Below are 22,474 nucleotides of genomic sequence, written 5' to 3'. Positions count from 1 at the left end.
TCATGAATGCATTGCAGAAAGTGAACAATCACGAACAACGAAGTTGGCCATTTGTAACAGCAACTATGTATCTATTTCTCTAGAACTACCCCCCCAAATTCGCTGCCTCCCAATATGGGAAGCCCATCGTATCAGAGTCAAACGGGAAAGATGTAGTTAAAGCATCTTGGAGAGATAAATCTCCCTCCAGGAGTGTATCCAATAATTCATGCACTGGGTTCTGTTCTGGGTGTTCATTTGAACCATGGTCTTCCACCTCGCGACGTTAGTTCCAGTAAAGGTTTAAGCAAGTCTTCCACTGACCTTCTTGCCTCATCGCGATAGTCTGGTGCATCTTCAAGAGTAGATCGAAGGATTTTCGAATAGACAGGCTAAAGGAAGAGAGCGCCTCAAGAACTTCGTGGCATTTCTCCCATGACTCTACCACTCCTGCCTGATCTAAAGTAGCCCACAGCGAGGGGCATAGACGGCATGTCATGAGCACAAGGCTAGCGGTGCAGGCATCTACAGCGTCGGTTAGCCAATGCGTACAGGTGAAGAAGGCATAATTACATAGACTATTCCACCACCAAGCTTCAGTTGTGTCTGTACGGAAGGTATCATGAACTAGATTGATTAGTCGAATCGCAGAATTTACGCATGTTCTGGCTCCGTCTCGCTTGAACGATGAATGCAAGCCTTCATCCGCATCTTCTGAGGCATCAGAAGCTAGCAGTTGAGTTAAGATTGGCCGATAAAGCATGACACGTAGGTATATAAAGCTAATGTGAGTCAGTAAGTGCATTTCATTTAAAGCTTCATAGTACCAGAGATCTTACCGTGCGTGGAGCACATTTCTTTGAATGGCGAGGATCTTAGCATCCTCCGGCAAGATGGACTCCATAGTCAGGGGTTTGTTCCACGAGAGAGAGCTGGGAACACTCAGCTCGAAGGTTTGAAGCCGCCTATGCAGCTCAACGAAGATATCCATGCTCTGACAGGCGGTGTCCATATGAGAAATAAGACTCTGGCCGTCGTCAGGGACCCTGCATTGCCAGGGCTTGTACACCTTTGATAGCATGCTATCCAGGATGATACTCAAACGAACAGATTCATTCTGAAATTGCAGCTTGGTCTGTGCAGTGCTCTCTACACTGTGGACATCAAAGGCCATACTCTCCGGTACAACAAGCGTAGAGAGATTGGTGATCATTGTCGGCCGTCCAAATGTCATACTCACCAGCCTGTAATTATTAGAACATGAAGTAACAGGGTCTTTTGGTCCTTACGTATCCAAAACAATACATCCATGCCATGTCCGGCGCCGAATTCGCCATATCCGTGACTCTTGCTGATCGTACCGCGGTATGCTATGAAGTCCAAGACCTTGGGCCACCCGGCAGGCCATACCGACAGCATTCCAACAGCGATCTGGGAATGGGGTGCCCTGTAAGACGAGAGCTATCAGGAGAAGAGTTTGGACAACACTCAAGTCGTTCAAATCTAGCAAATCGAGGCCAATGTTCTGCTTGGATCGACTGAAGAAGACTTCGTAGGCAGTAGTTTTCGCCATAGTAGAAAGATCTGAGAAGATACATCCGAGCGCAAAGATGGCATTGAGTGAAGAATGAAATGCAATTGTAGTGGGATCTTCCCCCAGGCCCAGATGTCGATGTTCATCTAAAATTGAGGTTCGTCCACTTGGTAGCCACAGCGACTCATAGGCATGCTCGAAAGCATCTTTGTCGAAGATGGGATAGAGGTAGTAGGCCCGTTGAAAGTATCTCTCTTTGAGGTGATCTGCTAGGGGCCGTGGTGGAAGGACGAACCTTTCCATGCCGTAATAGAGAGATGGGGGCTGTGAAGTGGCGGCTTGGGGGTTTCTGGATGCCTGACGAGCCAAAAGGGGATTCGAAGTTCCGCAAGCCTCATTCAAGAAAGAAGCAGCAGAAGACGAACCGTAGAAAGCCTGGCTCGTGTCGCGACATTGCGCAATGCCCTCTTCGGATGTAGTTGTTCCCATAGCAGTGACTCGCCTTGCATTGGTAGAACTCTCGATACTTTCATTTGCAGCTGATGACAAAGGTGTGAGTATTTGGCCCTGTGATATTCCCATGACGGCAGCCTCTAGCTCGGCTTGACTTTGTGTATAGACCTGCCTGTTATCGTGTAGACTTTGGAGAGTGTCAGGGTCTATACCATGTGCTGAACAAGCCTGCTCCAGTTGGCGAATACGGTCGTGGAGAGATTTTGTGTAGCTACAACACTTGGTCAGTCAACTTTGAGATGGATCCTGAGCTCGTTTATCTAAGTCCTGCTACTTACTTGTCGCTACATGCTGTCCGCGCATTCCCGACCTGGTAGATGCACTGCTCAATACCTAACGACCGACGCCGACATGTTGAGCAGAGTGGCTTGATCCCGTCGCAACGAGCCTTGCGTTCCCGGCAAGGTTCGCAGGCCAGCGTCACCTTGCGACGGCGTTGGCGTGGTTGCTGCTCTGGCATCTTGGATGGGTACGTTTCGGGTAGATACAGGGCTCACTGATAACGTAGATGACCAAGTCCACGATACATGCAGTGTTTTGCCTGATCCAAAAATTGGCTCCCACACGGACAGATGAGGGGCAAAAGCCATCCTTCCTAGCGCTCCGACAATCCTAGCCCCTTATTACTTAAGGTAGAGTATTAAAGCATAAAGTAAATAAGATTGTTATCATTTTAAGTTAAGAACTATAAAACAATTAATAAGACTTATACACTATTTTAATATCTATAGAGTTACTATATATTTTTTTAAAGATATATTTACCTTTATTAACTGGTTTCTTAATAGAAAACGCCTATATCTCAGTACCTTTGTTATAGAAAGTAGTCCCGGGACTGTCCCGCGCCAGTGGGCCTTAGCAACGGAACACTTCCGACTGCGGGGGGGAGGGGAAACCAGGTGCCGAGGCCGATTTCTATACACATCCTCGGAAAACTTTTCCCCCTGTTAGTCCCAAGTTGACCATCAGTCACCTGTACGCCCAGAAAGGTAAATAGTTTCAGAGGAGCATGGACGTCAAAAAACATGCTAATATCGGAGATTGGTCATTATCATATACTGAACCTCACGCTAACCTTCCTCATGTAATTAATAGCGTATGGGTTAGCGGCTTGAACCCGTGAATGCCGGCCGGAACCTGGAGGTGCCGGCTTGAACCCGTTCACTATCGGTATGAGGCAACAAACAGATGTGGGCCTAGCATCATGCGGCGGCATGGTCAATGGCGGACCAAATGTTCCCTTGCAGGCGGCGTTACAGCGTGTGATTGCGAATCCCAGTTTGAGTTGCTATGCTAAAACCCGGCGATAACTGGTCCTGTTCTGGTCTTTTTCGGTAGCGTTCCGATTACATGGCTCAGAGTTTACACGTCATACACTTTTCAGGACGCTGCGCCGCTCCAAAATCTGTATCAACAACATAAAGGATAAGTTGAAGACGAAAGGTGCTGCTCAATTAAGGAATGCAGCTGCTGGTGTTCTAGTTGGTCAATTTCCAGCACGAGACACCTCGATAAAATGATTAGTCAAATCACGCATTATCTCCCTCACGCCTTTGGGAAGACGCCGGCCGCGTCCTTACTTGCTCTTCTACCATTTCTCGCCATCCTTTTGCTTGTCGTTGTTGCAAAATACTTCGAGCCTGTAGGCAAACGAAGGCTAAGAGATGGCAGCAAATCGCATCTACCTCCTGGACCGCCTGGATTACCAATCATTGGAAGCTTGCATAAGTTGAAGGAGGCCAGGGGTGACCCTGATCACAAATTTGTAGGTTTCCTCTTATCGAACACCTAAATGCCATGTCGGCTGAGTCCACTGCAGCTCCGTGAACTTGCCACCTATGGCGAAATGACGACAGTCCACGTTGGCTCTAAAACCTGGATCTTCCTGAATTCCAGCCGGGTTGTCTCAGAAATCATTGCAAAGCGAGGAAGTGCGACGAATACAAGGTCTCCAATGCCTATATCGAGTGGGATTGTAAGCCACGACGGCAGATCTCTGATTTTGCCCCAGGAGGCTTGGATGGAGCGACGACGTGTCATGCATAGCCTTCTAAACGGTACATCTTTAAAGCAGTATGGGGAATGGCAGGAGCTTGAAAGTACTCAGATGATGGCCGAGTATTTGTTCAAACCCCAGCTATGGTATAAACATCATTATCGATATGCTAACTCAGTTATCCATCGGATTGCACTTGGAGAGCGCCTGGGCAAATCAACCCAAGAACTAGCAGACCTACAAAACTGCGTCACCTTCTTCGTCGGAAGTATTGGATCTAGCGTAATCGATTGGTTCCCAGATCTCGCCCGATTGCCCAAGTTTCTTCAAATCTGGCGATCTCACTGGGAAGCCCTGGGCGAATGGAACCATAACGTCTATCGGTCGTGGTGGGACCCTGTGAGAAAGCAAGTCGAGAATGGCTCTGCACCTCCATCCTTCGTACGAGACGTACTTCTTAACAAAGAAACAAGATACAAGGGCAATGATCAGGATTGCATGTATCTTGCTATGCAGCTGATAGAGGCTGGAAGCGATACCACCCGAGAAGCACTCAATATCATGATAATGGCAATGTTGGAGTATCCAGAGCCCTTCCGCAAGGCAAGAGCCGATGTCGATAGCTTATGCGGCGTTGGAGAACAGGCACGCTTACCCGTTCTTTCCGACATGGACGATCTGCGTTTTATCTGCGCGATTGCTAAGGAAGTACTACGCTGGCGTCCGATCTTCATTCTTACGCCAGATCACGTTGCATCGCAAGATATCGAGTTCGAAGGATACAGGTTCCCGGCTGGCACTGGCTTTACCATTAACGAAGTTCCAGTTGGCAACGAGTGTGAGAAGCCGGAAGCGTTCTATCCAGAAAGATGGATGAATGGCCACGAGACGGACATCAGCCATGGGCTCTGGCAATTTGGAGGTGGACGGCGGATCTGCGTTGGCTACCGCCTGGCGCAGAGGAGTCTATTTCTTAATATTGCAAGGCTTGTTCAATGCGTTGACTTCAAGCCGGTCAGTCTATAACTCGCAAAATTCCTAATCTTCATTGCTAATGATGCGCAGGATGGGCCATACAATGCGAAGATTCTTAACCTAGAGTCTGTAGATGAGCCATTTCCAGTCAAACCCACCATCCGTAGCCAGGCTTACGGGGCTCTTATTATCAAAGAAGCCACCGAGGCTGGTGTCCTGGAGGACGCAGGCATGGACCAGGAGTAAGTATGGCATGATCGTCTTCATACACCCTTCTAGCTCTTTGATTAGACTAGAGTAGCCTGCGGCGCCCAAAGTCATGTATTACCCGTCTTATACGAAATGACGGTCGAGTTTGAGTAGATACACGTTAGAATGCATATATGTGGTAGTTTCAAAATTGAGAGCCATATGTACAGAAGCTGCGAGACCAACGTCTTTGCTGAGAACTGAGCTTGAACCAGCGTTAGTACGTCACCTGAACCCCGTCCTTGGGACACCTACTCTTAAGACGGCCGGGGAATACATTGCCTTCCACATAACTAATTTCAGTTGTCATAAAATAGCGCCTCTACATCGCTTTTTATGGTGTGTTTAGAGGTTTGCTTTTCGACCAACAGGATTTATAAGGCAGCGGGATATCACAAGCTGCTCATTAATGGATTGGACTGCGAAATGATCCACTCCTCTAACAGGCCCTCGGGAAACCATAGCTCTGGATGATGAGTGTTTCTGTTAAACTATTCAATTTTGTAACTGGAGCTAGCGAGAATGTAAGGTCCCAAGAGGTCATCATGCGCTTGTCGTCAGCAGACCTGGACGAACCAATTTGCGGGAGAAGATAAGAAGGCAAGTCAGCAAAAGCCGATGTCTTCTAGGAATATCCTTCGCATGAGTGATTCATCAAGGCGCTCACCTCGGGCCGAATGATTCCAAAATCCGATATCACGTCTGTTCCTACTCCGCCGCGGCTTGTGAACATCCCATATATAATCTTTGGTCATCCGTAAGGATGACGTCGTACGATTGGCTTTCAGGTCACCTGCTCCATGTTCCTATGTCGTGAAAGAATGTTGATCTAGTGCTGATCGAGTGCTGAATGATCGTTAAACATGGGCACTTAGATTAGCCAGTCGTTCCAGCCTGCTGCCAGAAATTGCTGAACCATCTTCGACCAAGCTAAAAAGATAACTGCAAGACCTATGTCATGAGAACATTTCCATACAGCCCACAAAGCACAAAAGAATGAAGGCCCCGCTTTGCCGCCGTACGGGAACATTCGCAGCTCTTGCATCTAGAAACTCCTCAAAACGGATAGCCACGGGACTCACCCGTGCTCTTCGGAAACATCCCGACGCAAGAGCTGTGATCTCTGCTACCTCGGCAAGGCGCAAAATCTCTACTGCAGCAAAGGACTTCAACTCTAAGAAGTAGTTGGCCAAGTCACCCAATCGTCATGGGAGCTGAGATACTTCACATGGTTTGGATTCTGCAAGTGCAACAACTATAAGAAAGAGGTCCTCAGGCTCAAGCTTTACCACGGCCAGACCTTTCCAATCATCACAGTCTTCGGACCCCATGAAAGTTCCTTCAGTATGACTACAGCAAAAGAAAGCGAACGGAATTACAGCCAATTTGCATGCATTGGTTCTGGCTTTTCGGCCATTGCGCTGGGCGCGACACTTAAACGATGGTACGGCATTGCCGACATACGGTTCTTTGAACGGCACAGTGAACTGGGTGGAACATGGTTCACAAATACGTACCCAGGTATGGCTCAAAGGCTGCGAAACGGACCCTGGATGAACTTCTGAGCTGACTTCATAGGCGCTGCTTGCGATGTGCCAAGTGCACTCTACAGCTTCTCCTTCGAGCCCAACCCAAACTGGTCTCGGATTTTGCCCTCTCAAGATGAACTTTGGAAGTATCTGAAAGGAGTCGCTGACAAGTACGGGCTACCGCCAAAGATGACTTTCGGTGTTAATGTCGAAAAATGCGAATGGGTCGAGCGCAAAAAGCGATGGGTATTACATATTCATCACTCCAAGACGGGCCACGTCTTTCATCACGAATGCAAATTCCTCTTTGCAGGGGCTGGCCAGCTTGTTACACCTCGAGAGATTGATATCCCCGGCTCTGAAAACTTCAAAGGTCCTATCTTCCACTCTTCTAAATGGAGGAACGATGTTGATATCGTGGGTAAGAAGATTATTGTCATTGGCAATGGTTGTACCGCTGCCCAGATTGTCCCATCTATTGTTGATAAGGCAAAACATCTGACCCAAATGATCCGTGCTAAGCACTGGATCCTGCCACCCATCGATGGAGTGTACACTGATGCTATACGACTGCTTTTTAAGTATATACCAGGCAGCATGTCGATACAACGACTCATCATCTTTTTGGCGGCTGAGAATGAGTTGAGGGGGTTTCCCATGACTCCATCTGGTGCCAGGTTTCGCCAGAAACGCCGCGCTCAGGCTGAGGACTACATGAAGAAGCATGCTCCCGCTAAATATCACGAAATCTTAATTCCGGATTTCGAGGTCGGTTGCAAGAGGCGGATCTTTGACTCTGGCTACCTTGATTCTCTTCATTCTAAGAATCTAACCCTAACCAACGAATCTGCCTTGAAGATTATCGAGGGTGGAATTGAGACGGACCGTGGTTTCATAGAAGCTGATGTCATTGTGTTGGCAAATGGCTATGTCACCAACACATTCCTTGGAGGCATTGAGATTGTTGGACGGAAGGGAACGTTAACCCAGCACTGGGAGTCATTTGGTGGAGCTGAGGCCTACAACTGCTCCGCTATGAGTGGATTCCCCAACTTCTTCATTCTATTGGGTAAGTACCTGGCGTGGCTTTCATTGCAAGTCAATGGTCCTGGCTAACTGGGTGATTAGGCCCTAATGCTGCAACGGGCCACACTTCGGCTATCATGGCTGCCGAAAACAGTATTAATTACGCGTTGCGAATACTCAAGCCCGTGGTTAACAGCCCAGAAGGAGTCGTCGAGCTTGATGACGACGCCGAAAAGCGTTATGTCGACCGGATCCAAAATGACCTCGCCAAGACTGTGTGGAACTCTGGGTGTCAAAGCTGGTACATTCAAACCAACACGCAGGCGAACCGCACATGGAATGCCATGAGTTACCCATACTCTCAGGCATATTTTTGGTATAGGAGCTTATTCCCCGTTTGGGGTGATTGGAAAATTACTGTAAGTCAATGTCCTAGAACAGGTCCAGGTCACCTGCCCTTATCCTGATTCATACTGAAGCTAAGATCCGTGGGCCAGGGTGGTAAAATCAACACTAAATCGTCTTTCTTCGCGCAACTCATCCGGACTGTGTTTCTTATCACCGGCGGCTCGTTCCTATTTGTCTCTTTCTACCTGTTGTGGAGGTATCAAGGAGATATCAAAAGGTACGGGCCGATGCTCTTGAAGGACCTTCTACATATTTAGTATGAGAAACAGGGTCTCTCTACTACCATTTTTAGCTGAGCTTCTTTTTATTGCACCATCGACCCAGAAACTAGCCATTTGCGGTCTTTACATGTAAAGCTTCTTAGTTATTTCCGTCCATCCTATTGCCTTACTGACAATTTAGATACTTGCCTTCTAAGTATTAAATCTTTAACTATGACTTCACCAGTCCTTGGGCGCTTTAACATTTATAGCTACTTATAGGCTTGAGATTTCTTAGCGTTTCATAATGTTCCAGCTTAGCTTATAAATTGTTGCAAAAGCTGGATATATAAATAAACTTATGCAAGGTATATAAAGCTTGAGGTATTCACTCTACAACCGTCATTGCAGGGGCAAAATGAGATGGAAATGGGAGCAGATATCTGGGGCCTGGTCAATGGATTGCTTACGACCTTCGTGCACTAACGGTAAACAGGGGAGGGAGCAACTTTGCTCAGAGGCTTAACTGGACTGTGGTGACAACACTAAAATCATGCCGCTTATTGTGATTTGGATGGAGCCATTGCGTATTGCTTACTAACGCACGGTTGAAAACAAAAGGGGTAGCAAAGCAACATCTCCCTATTCTAAACCTGTTTACAGACAAAATGTTTACCGTTCTTACTAGGGGCTTGACTGGAACATAAACTTACCCTATGCAGCAATTTAAAAATAGTAAATCATGTACTTAGCTTTTTGCCAGACTTCCCAATCTTAATATATAAGTACCTACCTCTTCATGTTATAGAGATGGATACGTAGACATGAAATAGTTTAAGTAAATAATTTATTTATACATTGAAAAGAAGTATAATAGAGCATCTTAGTGTCTGCTTAATAGCACGCCTAGACAGACTAATACGTCTTAAGTATATTTCTGTCCCTGAGCATGCTTATTCAGAAGCTTTAGTGAATTCCGTCGCAATGCCTCAGGAGCAACCTTGTTCCCCCTCGAATTTGTCTTAACATATTTGTGATACTCTAGTAAAACAGCATCTATTCCATATTGAGGCACATAAGGAAAGTCAGATCCAAATAGGATCTTATCCGGACTAGCAAAATCCATCAAACCATCCAGCTGGGCGGCACTGGTGCTAAGAGCAATATCGTAATAAAAGCGAGCAAAATCCTCCTTAGCTTGTCCAAGACCGACCTTAGCTAGCTTTGCAATACTAGGAATACCTAGCGCATTAATGGCTCGGCTGCCGACGAAGGGAATAGCTCCACCAGCATGGGAGAGGATAATATTGATATCAGGGCAAGCTCGAAAGGTGCCTGTCATAACCAGATCCGTGGCCGCACGGGTGGTCGCAAGAGGGTAGTCGACAATAGGCTGTGGGATGCCTGGGCCAATTAGGTGAGGCTCGACCTCTAATACTGATGGGTGTAGAAACACAAGTGCCTTGTATTTCTGCAGTCTGGCCCAAATAGGTGCGAATTCAGGATCACCAAGGAGCTTTCCTCCGTAGCTTGTAAAAGCAATGACACCGTTACAGAGCTTTTGTTCTCTGTACAAGTAATCGAGCTCCGTCAAGGTGCCATTAACGTCCTGAAAGTCGGGAAGAGCTCCAAAGAACCCGATTTTACCCTTATGCTTGCGCGTGGAGACGTAGGTGCCGAGATCCTCATTCAGTTTGCGGGCAAGTTTTCTCGCAGCTTCACCTGTCCCAGCGATCGAGACACCGGGCGATGATACAGACAAGATTCCTGGAAAATATCGTGTAAGCCTGGTTCCGCATGGTTAGGCTTGTCTTTGCGCTTACCGAGAGATGTCCCAATCGAGTTCATGGACTTGATGGCCGCGTCCAGACTCCATTCCGGTGTGGGATACCCCGAAGGATCGCCCCCGGCGGCTGCAAGAGCATCTACGTACGCCGGTGGCAGAGCATGGATGTGGGTGTCGATTCTTTGGGAAAAGACAAACGACACCAAGACGAGTAGGCCATTGAGAACGGAGCGAAATAGGTTCATATTGACAGAAAGATAGTTAAAAAACTTATAGTCCCAGAATTAGAGTGAGGAATATGAAGTATTGTTGGATGGAAGTCCGCATTTTATCTTGGCAAAGACTTGAGCGGCGCTATGTCATGACAGGCAAGTAATTAAACGGGCTGAACTCTGTAATTCCAGCCCCTATCCATGCACTGGTTTACGGAGGTCAAGAGTGGCGATTCGCGGCTAAGATCTAGTTCGCTGACGGCATCGGCCCGAGGCCTCGCTAATGTCGCGGCAAACCTGATGTAGTTGGCGGAACTGTCCCGATGTGCGAGAAAGTAAGAGAGTTGTTGAATGGAACGCCTCCGCGAGTTGGTAGCATTACAATATCTGCAGAGCCCGGACCACCGCCAATGACCCGGTTTTCGACACATGGCGAAATCAACTTGCCCTTTTGGTGTGCCTGTCTCATCGGATGTGCACTATGCTTTGCTGCGCAGGTTTTAATCATGTTCAGGCCTTGTTTCAGAGACGAAACATTGAGAATAGAAAAACTATCCCTGCCATTGTGATGCACATTCACTCGATCAGCCCTGTTACTAGCTTGCCCTATAGCCTTTCTATCCCGATGATCAAAAAGCACTAATACATTCACTCAATTCTGTTGGCTGTAATGCCTAGTTCGATGTTGTGACAAGTCTCGCTAAATGTACTGCTCGTGAAATTCCTCAGACTATCTGCTGCGGAGAGAGTCTACTCTAACTGATAATCGTACACGAACCGGGCTTGAGCCTTTTGACCACCTTTCGAGGTGACTGCAACGCGCATACAATACCGTCTCTCACCCTCAACCAGTTGAAAGCCCCAGATCTGAGTAGCAGTCCAGCCATTTTCTTGGCTTACAGCATGACAGAACACGAAGCCGTTACCTTCCCCTTCTACAAGCCACCCCTCCTTCAAAACAGCATCTTCTATACCCTCTAGGGCCACCCAACGGGCCTGTGCTTTGACTGTGCCAAAAAGCCAGTCATAATGATTGCGGAATTCGTTATCGAGATATCGAATCTCCTTGGTGCTCTTCAAACCTGAAGCTGTCTGAGTGGACTCAATGCAGGTGACTTCGCCGGTAGTCGAGCTCGTAGGAAAGTGTTCATACTGCTTAATGTTCAGGTGAATAGCTGCAAGGCTGACGCCTTTGCGAGTAAGGTACCCGATGCCTTGTGCTCGAAGGATTGGTTCAGGACTGTCGGACAAGTCCTTGTTCTAGTATTGAATATATATCAGTATGAGAGCAGATAAACTGAGCTGGCATGCCTTACCATGACCCAGTTCCCATTAAGGTCTTTACTGTTTTTGGCTTGAGGAGCCGCCATGACCGCCTTTCGGATTTTGCTTATGACCGTTTGCGTATTGTGGATTTATTTCTCAAGTAAGAACCAAACTGGCTTGCTTTAATTGTTTTACGTACGTCTGCTAGTTTGGATTAGACTGCCTTTGAACCCTAGGTTCACTCGCATTACTCGGAAGCAAGGGATGTATGGCTAACTTGCTGGCGGTTTGTTTCCGTGAGCAAGTTTCATGCTGAACCGGAGGAGACCCGCCTCCCGTCGGAACCACGGAAGGACAATGGCCCTGAATTGACAGGGCACTTGAAACGGAATCCATGAGATGCTGGGGTCCTCGCGTGTCTTCCCGAGCACATAGAGCAGAACAAAAGATCGATAACCATCTGGTGATTTAGGCAACTTTGGATACACAATCCCACGCTGTTGTTCGTGATGCCTCATCGATTTTCTAAATTGGAGAAGCTTGGGCTGGCTCTCCGTCTAACATGCATAGGTATAATTTGGCCTGCCAATTTATGAGACTATTGATTGCCCACTGACCTTTCTCTCCTCGCAGCACCCTGGCAGATATTTGCTTCCGTATTACGCTCCCTATTGATTGCCTGGACTAGAGGCATCCCGGCACGTTTGTTTCTTGTTTGTGCAGTCATTAAGGTAGTTCTAGAAACTTTCTCTCCCCGGCAGATTCAATACTTGTCTCTTTCGACTAAAGAGGCATACAAGTCATGGATACGGCGAAGAATCGCCAAGGCCAAGAAACTAGGAGACCCAACGGATGCCCCAAGACTTCGCTATGACTGGCAGCCTCTAGATGACGGGCATTCGTCGCTACTTTGGATTGGTAATCGGCGTGAAGCAAAGAAGGTCGTTCTGTTTCTTCACGGTGGAGGTTACATTTGCCCGCTCCTGCCTGGCCATTTAGAATGGTGTTGGCGGGCGTATGTTGCTGCTGGCATTGAGATGAAAACCGAAGTCGCGGTGGCAGTGCTCGAATACACACTCTGTCCTGAGGCAAGATACCCGGTACAACTCCGCCAGGCTGCGAGCGCCCTGGCCTATCTTTTATCTCAAAAATTTCGACCTCAAGATATTGTTATTGGAGGGGACTCTGCGGGAGCAAATCTGACAGCACAATTGCTATGTCATCTGATTGAGCCCCATCCCACAGTCCGAGAAGTTATATTGTCCGAGCCATTGCTAGGGGCATTCCTTGTTTCACCATGGGTCACGCGCTGCACCAACGATGCTTCATTCACGGAAAATACTTGGATTGATATGCTTTCAAACCCTACTGTAAACAAATCCACGAGGGAGTTGCTGGGGCCTGGTATCGACGACACGCACCGCACGTCAGCCAGTCTCGCATTTCCTCTTGATAGGGATAAGTCTTGCCTAGAAGGCATGACATCTATCCTGAAGCGAATTTACGTCAGTGTGGGAGCCCATGAGGTCTTGAGAGACCAGGGCATTGCCCTTGTGCGTGAGATCCGTTATTTGAATCCCAAGCTGAATGTGCATTTCGATATGCAGACCAGGCAAGCACATGACTTCATCTTACTTGAGGGTCAGGAAGAACGAGATGGAGAGTGCATACAGCGTATGAAGGGGTGGACGAAAGATTTGCTAGCTATGAGAATTCAACAAGGGCCGGAGTGAATGTAGGAGCGGTTTTGGTAGTCGTTGGCTAGTATTTCAACATCAAATATTATAATAGCAAGGCAGACCGTGAGTCAAAGCGTGTCAATCGACCCCCCTCTTGCTCATAACGTGATGATTCTTCCACCCAAGGACGCAAAGTACAAGCACAGAGAAGTAAAGCTGATGGCAATGATCACTTTGATGATATATTGGGAAAATGAACACATAAGACCATGGTATTGTCAGTTGGCAGGGCTCAAGAAAAATAGAAACACATATTACAAGCCTGCCAGGGTCCCCTTGTTGGCAAGGCGCTACAGCGTAAGACATGAGATTGCGAGTGGAATGTCTCATGGCATTCCAAATCTGACCTTTCTCTGGGCTCTCTTAACATGCCCAGAGTTCCAAGTCACATGGGAAAGAACAAATTGAGTACAGTTAACGTAGAGCCTCCCAGGATCGGATTGAATCTGGAAAGTGCTCATATACGGTGTGAGGATAGGATTGATGACATCCAGCGCAAAATAAACCCTGTTCTCGCCGCCGTGGTGTCAGAGGTGCGGCCGTCCACTCCGTTCGGGTTGCTTCATATTTAGACGCGAGCTGCAGTGAGCATTTATGAGCTACCAAGCGGAAAAAGTAAATTGAGAAACTCGCCCCCGCAGCACGACTGCAACCTTCCGTACCGCCAATTACATAGTTCCCAGTGTTGTTTCAGTGTTCCCTCCCTCCCAGTGACGTGGTTACCTCCGAAGAAATTATCACTTATGTAGCCGTTTGGCATAACGGTTATATCGGCCTCAGTAAGTCTGATCCCAAGCTTAATTTAACCTTACGAAAAACGATGTCTATAGCGCGGATACTCGTAGTGTTGAGATTCTTAGAATACAGATCTTTGAGGTACCTGGCCAGAGATGATTTTCCGCGTATATCCCACTTCAACATCCCACTTCAACATCCCACTTCAACATCCCACTTCAACATCTGGGATCAACATATCATGATATTTAGAAAGGATTCTGCTTCTGATATTTTCTCCGCCAACTCACCGCCCTGTAAACAAGCAGGATCCGAGGATCAAGGGACGGGATGGCTCCGAAATGCCCTCGCCAGCTCTGGCCAGCCGAGAAAGGGCACGTCCCCATCGACGACCGTGGACCCGGTTTTTCCATGCCACAGTCCTCCTCCATACTGTTGCCGCTTAAGTGTATTGCATTCCAGATAGACGACTCCTCTAAACCTCAACACTTTTGCTTCTAAGGCTTCGCTATTTAGTGAACGCAGGTGCAAATAGGAGATCATGGACTAACTGAAATAATTGCGTTGCCATTCAATCATGTTTTGTCGAATTGACAGAATGGCTACATTGACACCGCCTAAAGCTGAAGTAATGCTCCTGTCTTTGGGTCCAGTTTCTGTCTTCCTTTGAAATCAACCCGGGTACTGCCAGTTCCTTTCCTTGCTAAGAGCCACAGCCATTCCGGCCCGCCCTTCTATTCCCCAAATGTCAGTATGGTTTCACTCAACTTGAGCAATCAACCTACCAAAATCGCGATGTAACGCATGATACCGGGCATGAAAATTGTTTTACCATAGCCACTCCACAATGTTTTCGCAATCTCCTCGCTGACGGACTCAACATGCAACAGTGGGAATAAGAAATTAGACTGATTCGTCTCTCCTTTGAACAAAGGAGTGCGGGTGAAGCCGAGAACTACTAGTGACAGTCTGACGCGTTCAGATTCCTTCAGCTCAAGTTGCAGAGCCTAACATGGTGAGATCATGAACAAGACCGCCATACAGTGTATCGGAAACTCACCTCATGCAAGGCTATTAACCCAGCCTTGGTAGCGGCGTAGTCGGCCACTTTAGCAGGCGGGAGAAACGCACTCATCGAGCTGATATTGATTATATGGCCGTGATTTCGACGCACCATATCTGGCCCAAACTCCTTGACTAGCAAGAATGGTGCGGTGAGGTTTGTCCGCATAGTAGCCTCTACATCCGCATACGAACCATCGCAGACAGTAGCACCTCGACAAATACCGGCGTTGTTAACGAGAACTGTAGGGTGACCGACTTCAGCTCGAATCTCTTCACAGATGAGGCGGATCTGGGAGCTGTCACTGAGGTCGCATTGGTAGTACTTTGTGTAGGCCCCTTCAAGTGGTTCCCAGGTCAATGGGACATAATCGATGATGACGACCTTGGTGTTTGGATTCCGAGCATGCAATTGCCGTGCAAGATGGGCTCCAATTCCACTGCTACCTCCAGTGATGACAACAATTTCGTTATTCCAGTCCCATCCTAGGTCGGTGGTCCAGTTGTTGTTGTATCGCGTGTTCAGAAAGTCAGTCAAATGCAAAAGAAGGCTAAAAGCAGTTAGGTAGTAGATGTATGGTCGAAGTGCGTCTGATTTGTGACTCCAGTATGAATGAATCGGATCGTGGAATGATGCACCGTATGAGCTTATGGCCAACAAAATGGTTATGGCAGGATTCAGGATGATGCATCGGACTAATTTGGCCACGAAGTCAATCGTGAACCCCTCTTTTGGGAGCGATAACATTGTGAAGTAGCGCGATATAAAGATGAAAATTGCAAGTCTGTGAATAACTTGAGTCATGACCACTAAAACGAAGGATTTATTTATCCATTTATAGACGTCATTCGTATGGGAACTACGGCATCTCAACAGTCGGAACTGCTCCGCCTCCCGATGCCCCCCACGTTGTAACACTGGCCAGATTCTTATCATTGTGGAGCAGGGGCAACTATCCAGAGATAAGAAACTAATTAACGCCAGGATACCGTCTAGGGATGACTGCCAAGCTCAGGTGAGAACCCCCTGTTTGCTTGCCTTTTCCAATGATTTGCTCTTTCTTCACCTTTGCCACGGTTTCGGCTTAACGGATTTCTGGCCACTCCTGCTGCTGCTGCTAAACCACCGCATAATGCTGTTCTGGCCGCCGATAACTAAAACAAGTCCATAGCCATCCATGCACCCTTCCCTGGGTCACGGTACGCTCCTGAACTCTGTTTATTGGGCAGAGGTCCTTCCGCCGACCACCTGGAGCACGGATGGATCCCCAGCAACTGAGTGCTTCGCCCAAGATGTTGATATGGCTTTCGAATCTCCAGAAACCCTGCCGGCCGATCCCTCGCAATTGGGGACAAACATACCATATGATCAGGTCAGCAGCGATGATAATTCCAGTGAAACCAACCTGCAACCGAGCTATGCTCTCGCCTCAGAGGGCGTCGATGCTGAGACAATCAGGGTCTTGTCTCCAGCGGGAGATAGGAGTCCATAGGACTGCTCTCCCTGCAGCAGCAACAACAGCACCCCCAGGCGCGCCCCCGGGTCCTGCTTCCCGTTAACGCGAATCGTGTCTGAGACGTGGCCGTCCACCATATGATATTCGGTCGCCGTGCGCTGTGTCATCGGGGCCGCATGGTCGATGGCGGACTTTGCTCCTCGCGCCGCACACTCGACGCATGCGCGGGAGGTCCGGGCTCTCTGTGGTCTCTGCCTTGACAGAGCCGACAGCCTCCTGCTCCCGTCAGTCTTAACAATTTCATTCATCAACCTCATCTTCATTGAGTTAGTGTCAGCAGGCTAAGACAGGATAATTCTACATCAATCGAACTATCTCTGAGACCAGTGCTGTAAGAGTCAATAATGTTAGAATCTGGGTGCAGGGGTGCCCTGCACGCAACTAACTACCTATTCCCTACACAATTTTCCCTACACAACTTATTGATTGATTGATTGATTAATTCATAGACTGTCCCAGCCGCCCTTGTGGCAGCCATGCAGCGTACAACACAGATACAGGTGGTTCTCTTGCGTCCTGGAAGTTGCTCACCTGCAGGAATTGTCCCGCGTGTCAAAACAGGCTATTCCTGCAGAGTTTTGCTATCCCGTCTGTTCTGTGTCTATGCTCGTGTCGGGCCTTTCCTGGCCTTCCTCATCTTCTGCATGACAAATTTCACTCGTCTACGCTGTGTATTGGAGATGAATTCGCATCGCGGGGTGGGTGTTCAAGACTAAGGTGAAAGTGTATAATCTAACCTCCAAAGGCGTAAATGAGTATCTGCCGGCGGAGCTCTGGCGGGAGATGTTGAAAGAAGCACCTATCAATCAGCTGTGGCGGCAAGGGAGGGTCGCGCGAGCGTTGGCCTTCGACGGCGGCGTTAGCCGTGGGGTGGCCTGGCCCCGCAGTACATTGAGCTTTGCACACCAGCTTCGAATTTCTTGATCTTAGGGGAGGGGCACAGAAAACGAAGCCACGACAACGAATTAGACGCAAAAACCGCAGATTGTATCTCATTTTCGTTAAAACACCGTGAGACTACTCAGTTACCCTCATTCTCCTCGTCTGCTCTTCATTCGGCTGATTGAACTGCTAGACAGAAATCAGTACTCGAACTTACATCTAACCTGACCATGTTCAGAAACCAACACTGAGCAACTGCGGCGAGGGTCTCCAGCGATATAACGTTTCTCTCCTCTCGGTTCCTCTCGGCCGCGTCAAGGGCAATGCGGCGGCATTTGACATCCTAGCCCGACAAACGTGCGCTGCGACGGCGCGGGCCACTGAACATCAGATCGCCGCACTCGTGGATGACGTTGGTGGATTCTTTCCAAGGACATTAGGGACAAAAACACGCATGCATCGATAATATCGCGACTCAATATAGCCAAAGGGGAGGCCCTCTTCGGAATAAGATGGGATTAAATCACTACCAACGCCCCTGACACCAAGCGGAGCGCTCACTCCTCTGGCTTCTTGCCCCATATGAAATAGGTGGGAACATAGAGGTGAATGGCAGGGTTATTAAGGTCGTTCTTCACCCTGGCCATGAGGACCTGGATCTCCGTCTGATCCCATCCAAGCACACGGGAGAAGATGCCAGGTGTGTACGAGTCGATGAGTTGATGTTCCTGGATGATCGAGTGCCTGCCGATCTCCTTCAGAGTCGGGTCTTTCGGCCAGCTACCGAACGGAATCTGGGTGTTATTGAGCATCGGGTTCCAAGAAATCAGACACCGCGTACGTCGCGTAAATTGGGGACAAACCTTGCGAATCTCCTGCTTGACCTCGACGAATCCGGCGGCCTGCATCTTGTCTAGCCACTGGGGCACTGAGTCAAGGGGCTTACCGAACTTGGCCGCGCCCTCGCAGATGTTGGTCATCCAGTACTGAGCGTCCTTGGCCAGCTTGCCCGTATCGTCGTCGGAGAGGAAACGAGGATACACTGCTTGCATCTCCAGATAACCACCAGGGGCCAAGTGCTCGAAAGCTCGGCTGAAGAGCTTCCCATCATCGGCAACGCATCCTCCGAGCTCACGGGCGTGGATGTAGTCAAACCGCTTGCGGTAGACCCAATCCTGTTCAAAATCATCGACCTCGAATGTGCAGTTGGGTGGTGTCCTGCTTCCGTGAGCGATGCTGGACCAAAACGTACAGTGCGGGAATGCCGTACCACTTGGGCTGAATGGGGCTCAGATCAGTGCCGATGACTTCGGCGGAGGGGTATTGGCTACACGTCAGGTGTCAGGAGCTATTCACCATCAAGGGTTCCATGAAAGAGTCTGACTCTGCAAAGTCCATGGCCCAGATGCCGGTGCCGGTGCCCAGGTCAAGGACGCGCTGCGGGTTATCACCAATCGGGGCGAGGTGGAGCTCTCCACCAAGGAGAAGACCGTAGATGTGGTGTGCCAGGTCCATGCGGTCCTGCTCCTCGTCGTCGTTGGGCTTCCATGTACAAACGCAGATTAGCTGCCGCGATGGCTATCTGGCGCTCAAGCATACGGCGCCGGTATTGTGTTGGTAGAGAGCTTACCACTAGATATGCGCCCTCCCGGAAAGCATGATAACGGCGGCCGTTCTATGCTTCGCGTTAGGGTTGGTTCAGACTCGGAGAGAATCAGGTTCAATCTTCCCGACACGAACCTCATACCTATATGGGTCAGTGGTGATCAGTCAGGGAACTCCTCGATGGGTAGCCGGATCTGCGGATGGACATACTTGTAGCGAAAAACACTGGAGTTGATCGACGAGACGAAGCTGGCGGATCCTTCGCTGGGAGTTTTGTTAGGCATGTATCAGCACACTCTGTCGGGGCCAGACTCACGAAACAGCATAGGCACTGTCGTCTTCAAGGTCCTAAAGAAGGTAGTTGGTCATTCTCAGCGATTAGAGACCGATAAATACTCGCTTGAGGAAGTACTCACGTCGTCGACCTGTAGGTCCGCTAACGCTGGGTTGTTCTGGGTCGTGGTGGACTGGGTCGGCAGGGGCTGGGCCTGAGCCGGAACCAACTGCGGAGTAATAGGTTGTTCCTGGGCCATTCTTTTGTGGACGGCAGCGTGCAGCAAGAACCAAAGCAGAGGGGGAAAGTGCAAATATTCAATGACAAGAGCCTGGATGTTATATTATACCTGGGTCTCCTCGCTAGAAGCACAGGCGTGCTCGCTCCTTCTGTAATAGGATCAGACCACTTTCCACGTCTTGCAGGCTTTCAGCTTCCGGTCGTGGGCTAGCGCCAACTGGCTTGGGGGACGGACATTAGCGGCCAGGCGGGGCACGAATGAGCATTCGGCTTCCCCTTGTTTGTCCCCAAACATGCAGCGAACACAACCAACAGGGCTGACCAGCGAACCCGACCGGTCCGGTTTTCCCTCGACGAGTCATTCCATGGAACGGCTTCGATACAACAAAAGAAGGGGAACAAGTCTCTGCCGGCAAGTCATTCGCCTCAGGGACAGTTTTGTCTCCCGGTCAGTTAAGTGCGAACTTGCCAACGAATAAGTCGCTGGCCTGGTAAGTATAGTGCTGATAATAGTGCAGCTATTAATATAGCGCCAGTAAAACCCCACTGTTTATCGTAGGCGAGCGTCTCATCCTATGCGAGTTGCAACAAGGGTAAGCTGGAGCGAGCGTTTCGGATCTGGCTAAGCGGGGTTATATCACAGGTCGCTAACGATTGCAATCTCAGATCACGTTTGGCACTTTCGTCGTCTGTCGCCCAGCTAAAACGATCATTATCGCCCTCTTTCATCGTGCTGTATTGCATCGAATGCGCAATCTGCAAGAAAAAGGGAAGAGTGGGAGAGAAAAATTCCCCTGGGGGATGCGAAAGAGCGACCTTGTCTTTCGAGGAGGGGCAGTCAAAGGACAGTCAAAGGGAACCGGCCCCGCTGAGTAGCCCCACAAAAAGCTCTTTGTGACGTGGAGGTGCTCCGCTGCTTACGGTTGAGTTGCATAGCTTTTGGATCCTTTGACAGATGAGGTTGCATCACATCATCTCCAGAAAGACTGGGGAATGTAACTTCATCGGTTCGCGACAACTATCCCTAAACTATGACGCTAGGAGCGGGCCGGACGCTGGTCTGATGGAGGCATTGAAATGGCACTTTAACTTTGGAGTTAAACTTTTTAACACGAAGATTCTATGGTTATGTATTTAGAAAGCTATATGTATTTTGCAGCGATCTATCCTCATCCCTTACTATCCAATCTATCGAGTGCATGAAGAGCCCGCAAGAATAACTATAATAATAGGTCTAAGCTTTTCCTTGCCCTAGGGTCGCAGGAATTATAAGATCTTCCAGTAAATTAGCCTTATAGGTGAGAGTCTCTATAGGGGTCTAGGAGATATGATTGGTGGTGAGCCTAGCCGTGATAAGGATAATCGATCATCATGAGCCAACGAAATATGCCTAGCAGGCCGTGCTTTTGACATTTCCCTGCTCAATGTCAAGTGCCTAAGATTTCTTTTCCTTCCTAATATACCAAAGCCGATCTACTAATAGGCGCTATTACAGAGGTTTATTATACTCCTGGCTTTTACTTTATTATTATTGCATTTTATTTACTTAGCTATCCTATCCTAGACTTAATTGCAGATACTTGTATCTTTTTCTTGTTTAGAAATACGTTTTCTTGGAGTGCCTTGCCGAATGAAGCCCGTTACTTCCCAGCCTAACGTTTGTCCGATCTTATCGGCCGATTGAGCGGCAATTTGACTATGTCAGCCATATCACCCCAGCCACGCCGCCCAAGCGATCGTCGTGGCTTCGAGATAGCCATCATTTACGCTCTAACTCTCAAGGCTAATGCTATCGAAGCCTTGTTCGATTACTACTAGGATAATAACAGTCTGCCTTTTAATAAAGAGCCAGGTAACCCTAATGCCTATTCTATAGGCATTTTGAAGGTGAAGAGCAATAATAAAGAAAAGACTGCAAAAGACGATATCTTCTAATACTCTTAACAATAAGCTAAGTGTAGATAGCTAGTTAGGTTTAATTAAGATAGAGTCTTTATTATAAGATAGAGAATTAAATAATTAGTTTAATAATATTAAATATAAAGGAAAAGAACATAAAATTATATATATAAAAGAAAATATAAAAAGCTAAAGTTTTTAAGGAAATCTATTTTTTTATATTTATTATTATAATTAAGTTTTAGTAATTATAAATAAGATTTTTTACCTTATAACAATTATATATAATTAGTAAAAAATATAAGGTATATATAACTTAATTATAGAGGTTGTAATATTACTCTCCTTAGTCTTCTTATCTTTTAAAGACTTCTTCTTAGCAGGTTTCTTAACCATCTTTAGGCTAGCTAATAATCTTTTTTATTATTTAAACTACTTAAGATTTTAAAGGTACCTAAAAACTCGAAAAACCACAGTTAAAATCTCATCACTTTCTTTCAAAGAGAGGTCGAGTTCTCCAAGGGCGGCCCAATATCAAAGCCCGCTGCCTCTAGCTCGGGCTTGCAGAATGCCCAGTTTTGCTTAAGAGCAGGAAAATGAGTCCAGGACCAGGGACGTCGCCAGTCGTGGCTGGCAAGGGTATCCTGTTATGGTTGTCCCTTACTGTGCTGGCTGAGAAAATTTGTTATCCGGGTCGATATACTGGTAGTATCTGAAGGTCTATCAAAGCTTGAACTTTCTCGCTTATCAGCTACTTGTTTGTAGTACCAAGCCCCGTAACTCCTTTCATAAATAGGACGGCCTGAATAGAAAGATTCTTTGGCCCTTCGAAAGTCATCTCTATGTTC

General features: G+C 48.0%; 9 protein-coding genes across 9 annotated transcripts; 3 read left to right on the top strand and 6 right to left on the bottom strand.

Moving 5' to 3' along the window:
- Window positions 1–27: 27 nt before the first annotated feature.
- BKA55DRAFT_585083 (fungal-specific transcription factor domain-containing protein) lies at window positions 28–2,582 on the bottom strand. Its single transcript, XM_046194408.1, has 5 exons — window positions 2,305–2,582; window positions 1,269–2,237; window positions 819–1,223; window positions 553–761; window positions 28–504 (listed from the first exon to the last, which is right to left on the bottom strand). Exons 1-5 carry the CDS (start codon window positions 2,484–2,486, stop codon window positions 266–268), a joined length of 2,004 nt encoding a protein of 667 aa, XP_046041888.1. The 5' UTR covers window positions 2,487–2,582; the 3' UTR covers window positions 28–265.
- A 960-nt stretch (window positions 2,583–3,542) lies between these two features.
- On the top strand, window positions 3,543–5,243 carry BKA55DRAFT_528627 (cytochrome P450; the record flags this gene model as incomplete). Its single annotated transcript, XM_046189014.1, has 3 exons — window positions 3,543–3,791; window positions 3,846–5,036; window positions 5,088–5,243. The coding sequence occupies 3 exons, from the start codon at window positions 3,543–3,545 to the stop codon at window positions 5,241–5,243; spliced, it is 1,596 nt and encodes a 531-aa protein (XP_046041887.1).
- A 1,349-nt stretch (window positions 5,244–6,592) lies between these two features.
- On the top strand, window positions 6,593–8,626 carry BKA55DRAFT_697610 (uncharacterized protein; the record flags this gene model as incomplete). The annotated part of the gene is made up of 4 exons (XM_046200408.1): window positions 6,593–6,767; window positions 6,825–7,844; window positions 7,904–8,220; window positions 8,612–8,626. 4 exons carry the CDS (start codon window positions 6,593–6,595, stop codon window positions 8,624–8,626), a joined length of 1,527 nt encoding a protein of 508 aa, XP_046041886.1.
- Window positions 8,627–9,334: 708 nt separating this feature from the next.
- On the bottom strand, window positions 9,335–10,440 carry BKA55DRAFT_546338 (uncharacterized protein; the record flags this gene model as incomplete). Its single annotated transcript, XM_046190909.1, has 2 exons — window positions 9,335–10,176; window positions 10,233–10,440. The coding sequence occupies 2 exons, from the start codon at window positions 10,438–10,440 to the stop codon at window positions 9,335–9,337; spliced, it is 1,050 nt and encodes a 349-aa protein (XP_046041885.1).
- A 717-nt stretch (window positions 10,441–11,157) lies between these two features.
- BKA55DRAFT_528361 (uncharacterized protein) lies at window positions 11,158–11,777 on the bottom strand (the record flags this gene model as incomplete). The annotated part of the gene is made up of 2 exons (XM_046188999.1): window positions 11,158–11,667; window positions 11,724–11,777. 2 exons carry the CDS (start codon window positions 11,775–11,777, stop codon window positions 11,158–11,160), a joined length of 564 nt encoding a protein of 187 aa, XP_046041884.1.
- A 405-nt stretch (window positions 11,778–12,182) lies between these two features.
- Window positions 12,183–13,406, top strand: BKA55DRAFT_528501 (Alpha/Beta hydrolase protein; the record flags this gene model as incomplete). Its single annotated transcript, XM_046189008.1, has 2 exons — window positions 12,183–12,243; window positions 12,307–13,406. The coding sequence occupies 2 exons, from the start codon at window positions 12,183–12,185 to the stop codon at window positions 13,404–13,406; spliced, it is 1,161 nt and encodes a 386-aa protein (XP_046041883.1).
- A 1,358-nt stretch (window positions 13,407–14,764) lies between these two features.
- BKA55DRAFT_546335 (uncharacterized protein) lies at window positions 14,765–15,957 on the bottom strand (the record flags this gene model as incomplete). Its single annotated transcript, XM_046190908.1, has 3 exons — window positions 14,765–14,881; window positions 14,933–15,154; window positions 15,208–15,957. 3 exons carry the CDS (start codon window positions 15,955–15,957, stop codon window positions 14,765–14,767), a joined length of 1,089 nt encoding a protein of 362 aa, XP_046041882.1.
- Window positions 15,958–17,943: 1,986 nt separating this feature from the next.
- Window positions 17,944–19,883, bottom strand: BKA55DRAFT_217679 (S-adenosyl-L-methionine-dependent methyltransferase). The gene is made up of 8 exons (XM_046185214.1): window positions 19,630–19,883; window positions 19,530–19,561; window positions 19,424–19,477; window positions 19,349–19,355; window positions 19,239–19,283; window positions 18,993–19,150; window positions 18,879–18,935; window positions 17,944–18,826 (listed from the first exon to the last, which is right to left on the bottom strand). Exons 1-8 carry the CDS (start codon window positions 19,744–19,746, stop codon window positions 18,166–18,168), a joined length of 1,131 nt encoding a protein of 376 aa, XP_046041881.1. The 5' UTR covers window positions 19,747–19,883; the 3' UTR covers window positions 17,944–18,165.
- A 370-nt stretch (window positions 19,884–20,253) lies between these two features.
- Window positions 20,254–20,576, bottom strand: BKA55DRAFT_217567 (uncharacterized protein). The gene has a single exon (XM_046185213.1). The coding sequence runs from the start codon at window positions 20,469–20,471 to the stop codon at window positions 20,301–20,303; it is 171 nt and encodes a 56-aa protein (XP_046041880.1). The 5' UTR covers window positions 20,472–20,576; the 3' UTR covers window positions 20,254–20,300.
- Between the last annotated feature and the right edge of the window lie 1,898 nt (window positions 20,577–22,474).

This window comes from Fusarium redolens (assembly GCF_020744475.1).
Source record: "Fusarium redolens strain MPI-CAGE-AT-0023 chromosome Unknown BKA55scaffold_29, whole genome shotgun sequence".
NCBI lineage: Eukaryota > Fungi > Ascomycota > Sordariomycetes > Hypocreales > Nectriaceae > Fusarium > Fusarium redolens.
This window is presented reverse-complemented; position numbering and strand designations above follow the sequence as displayed.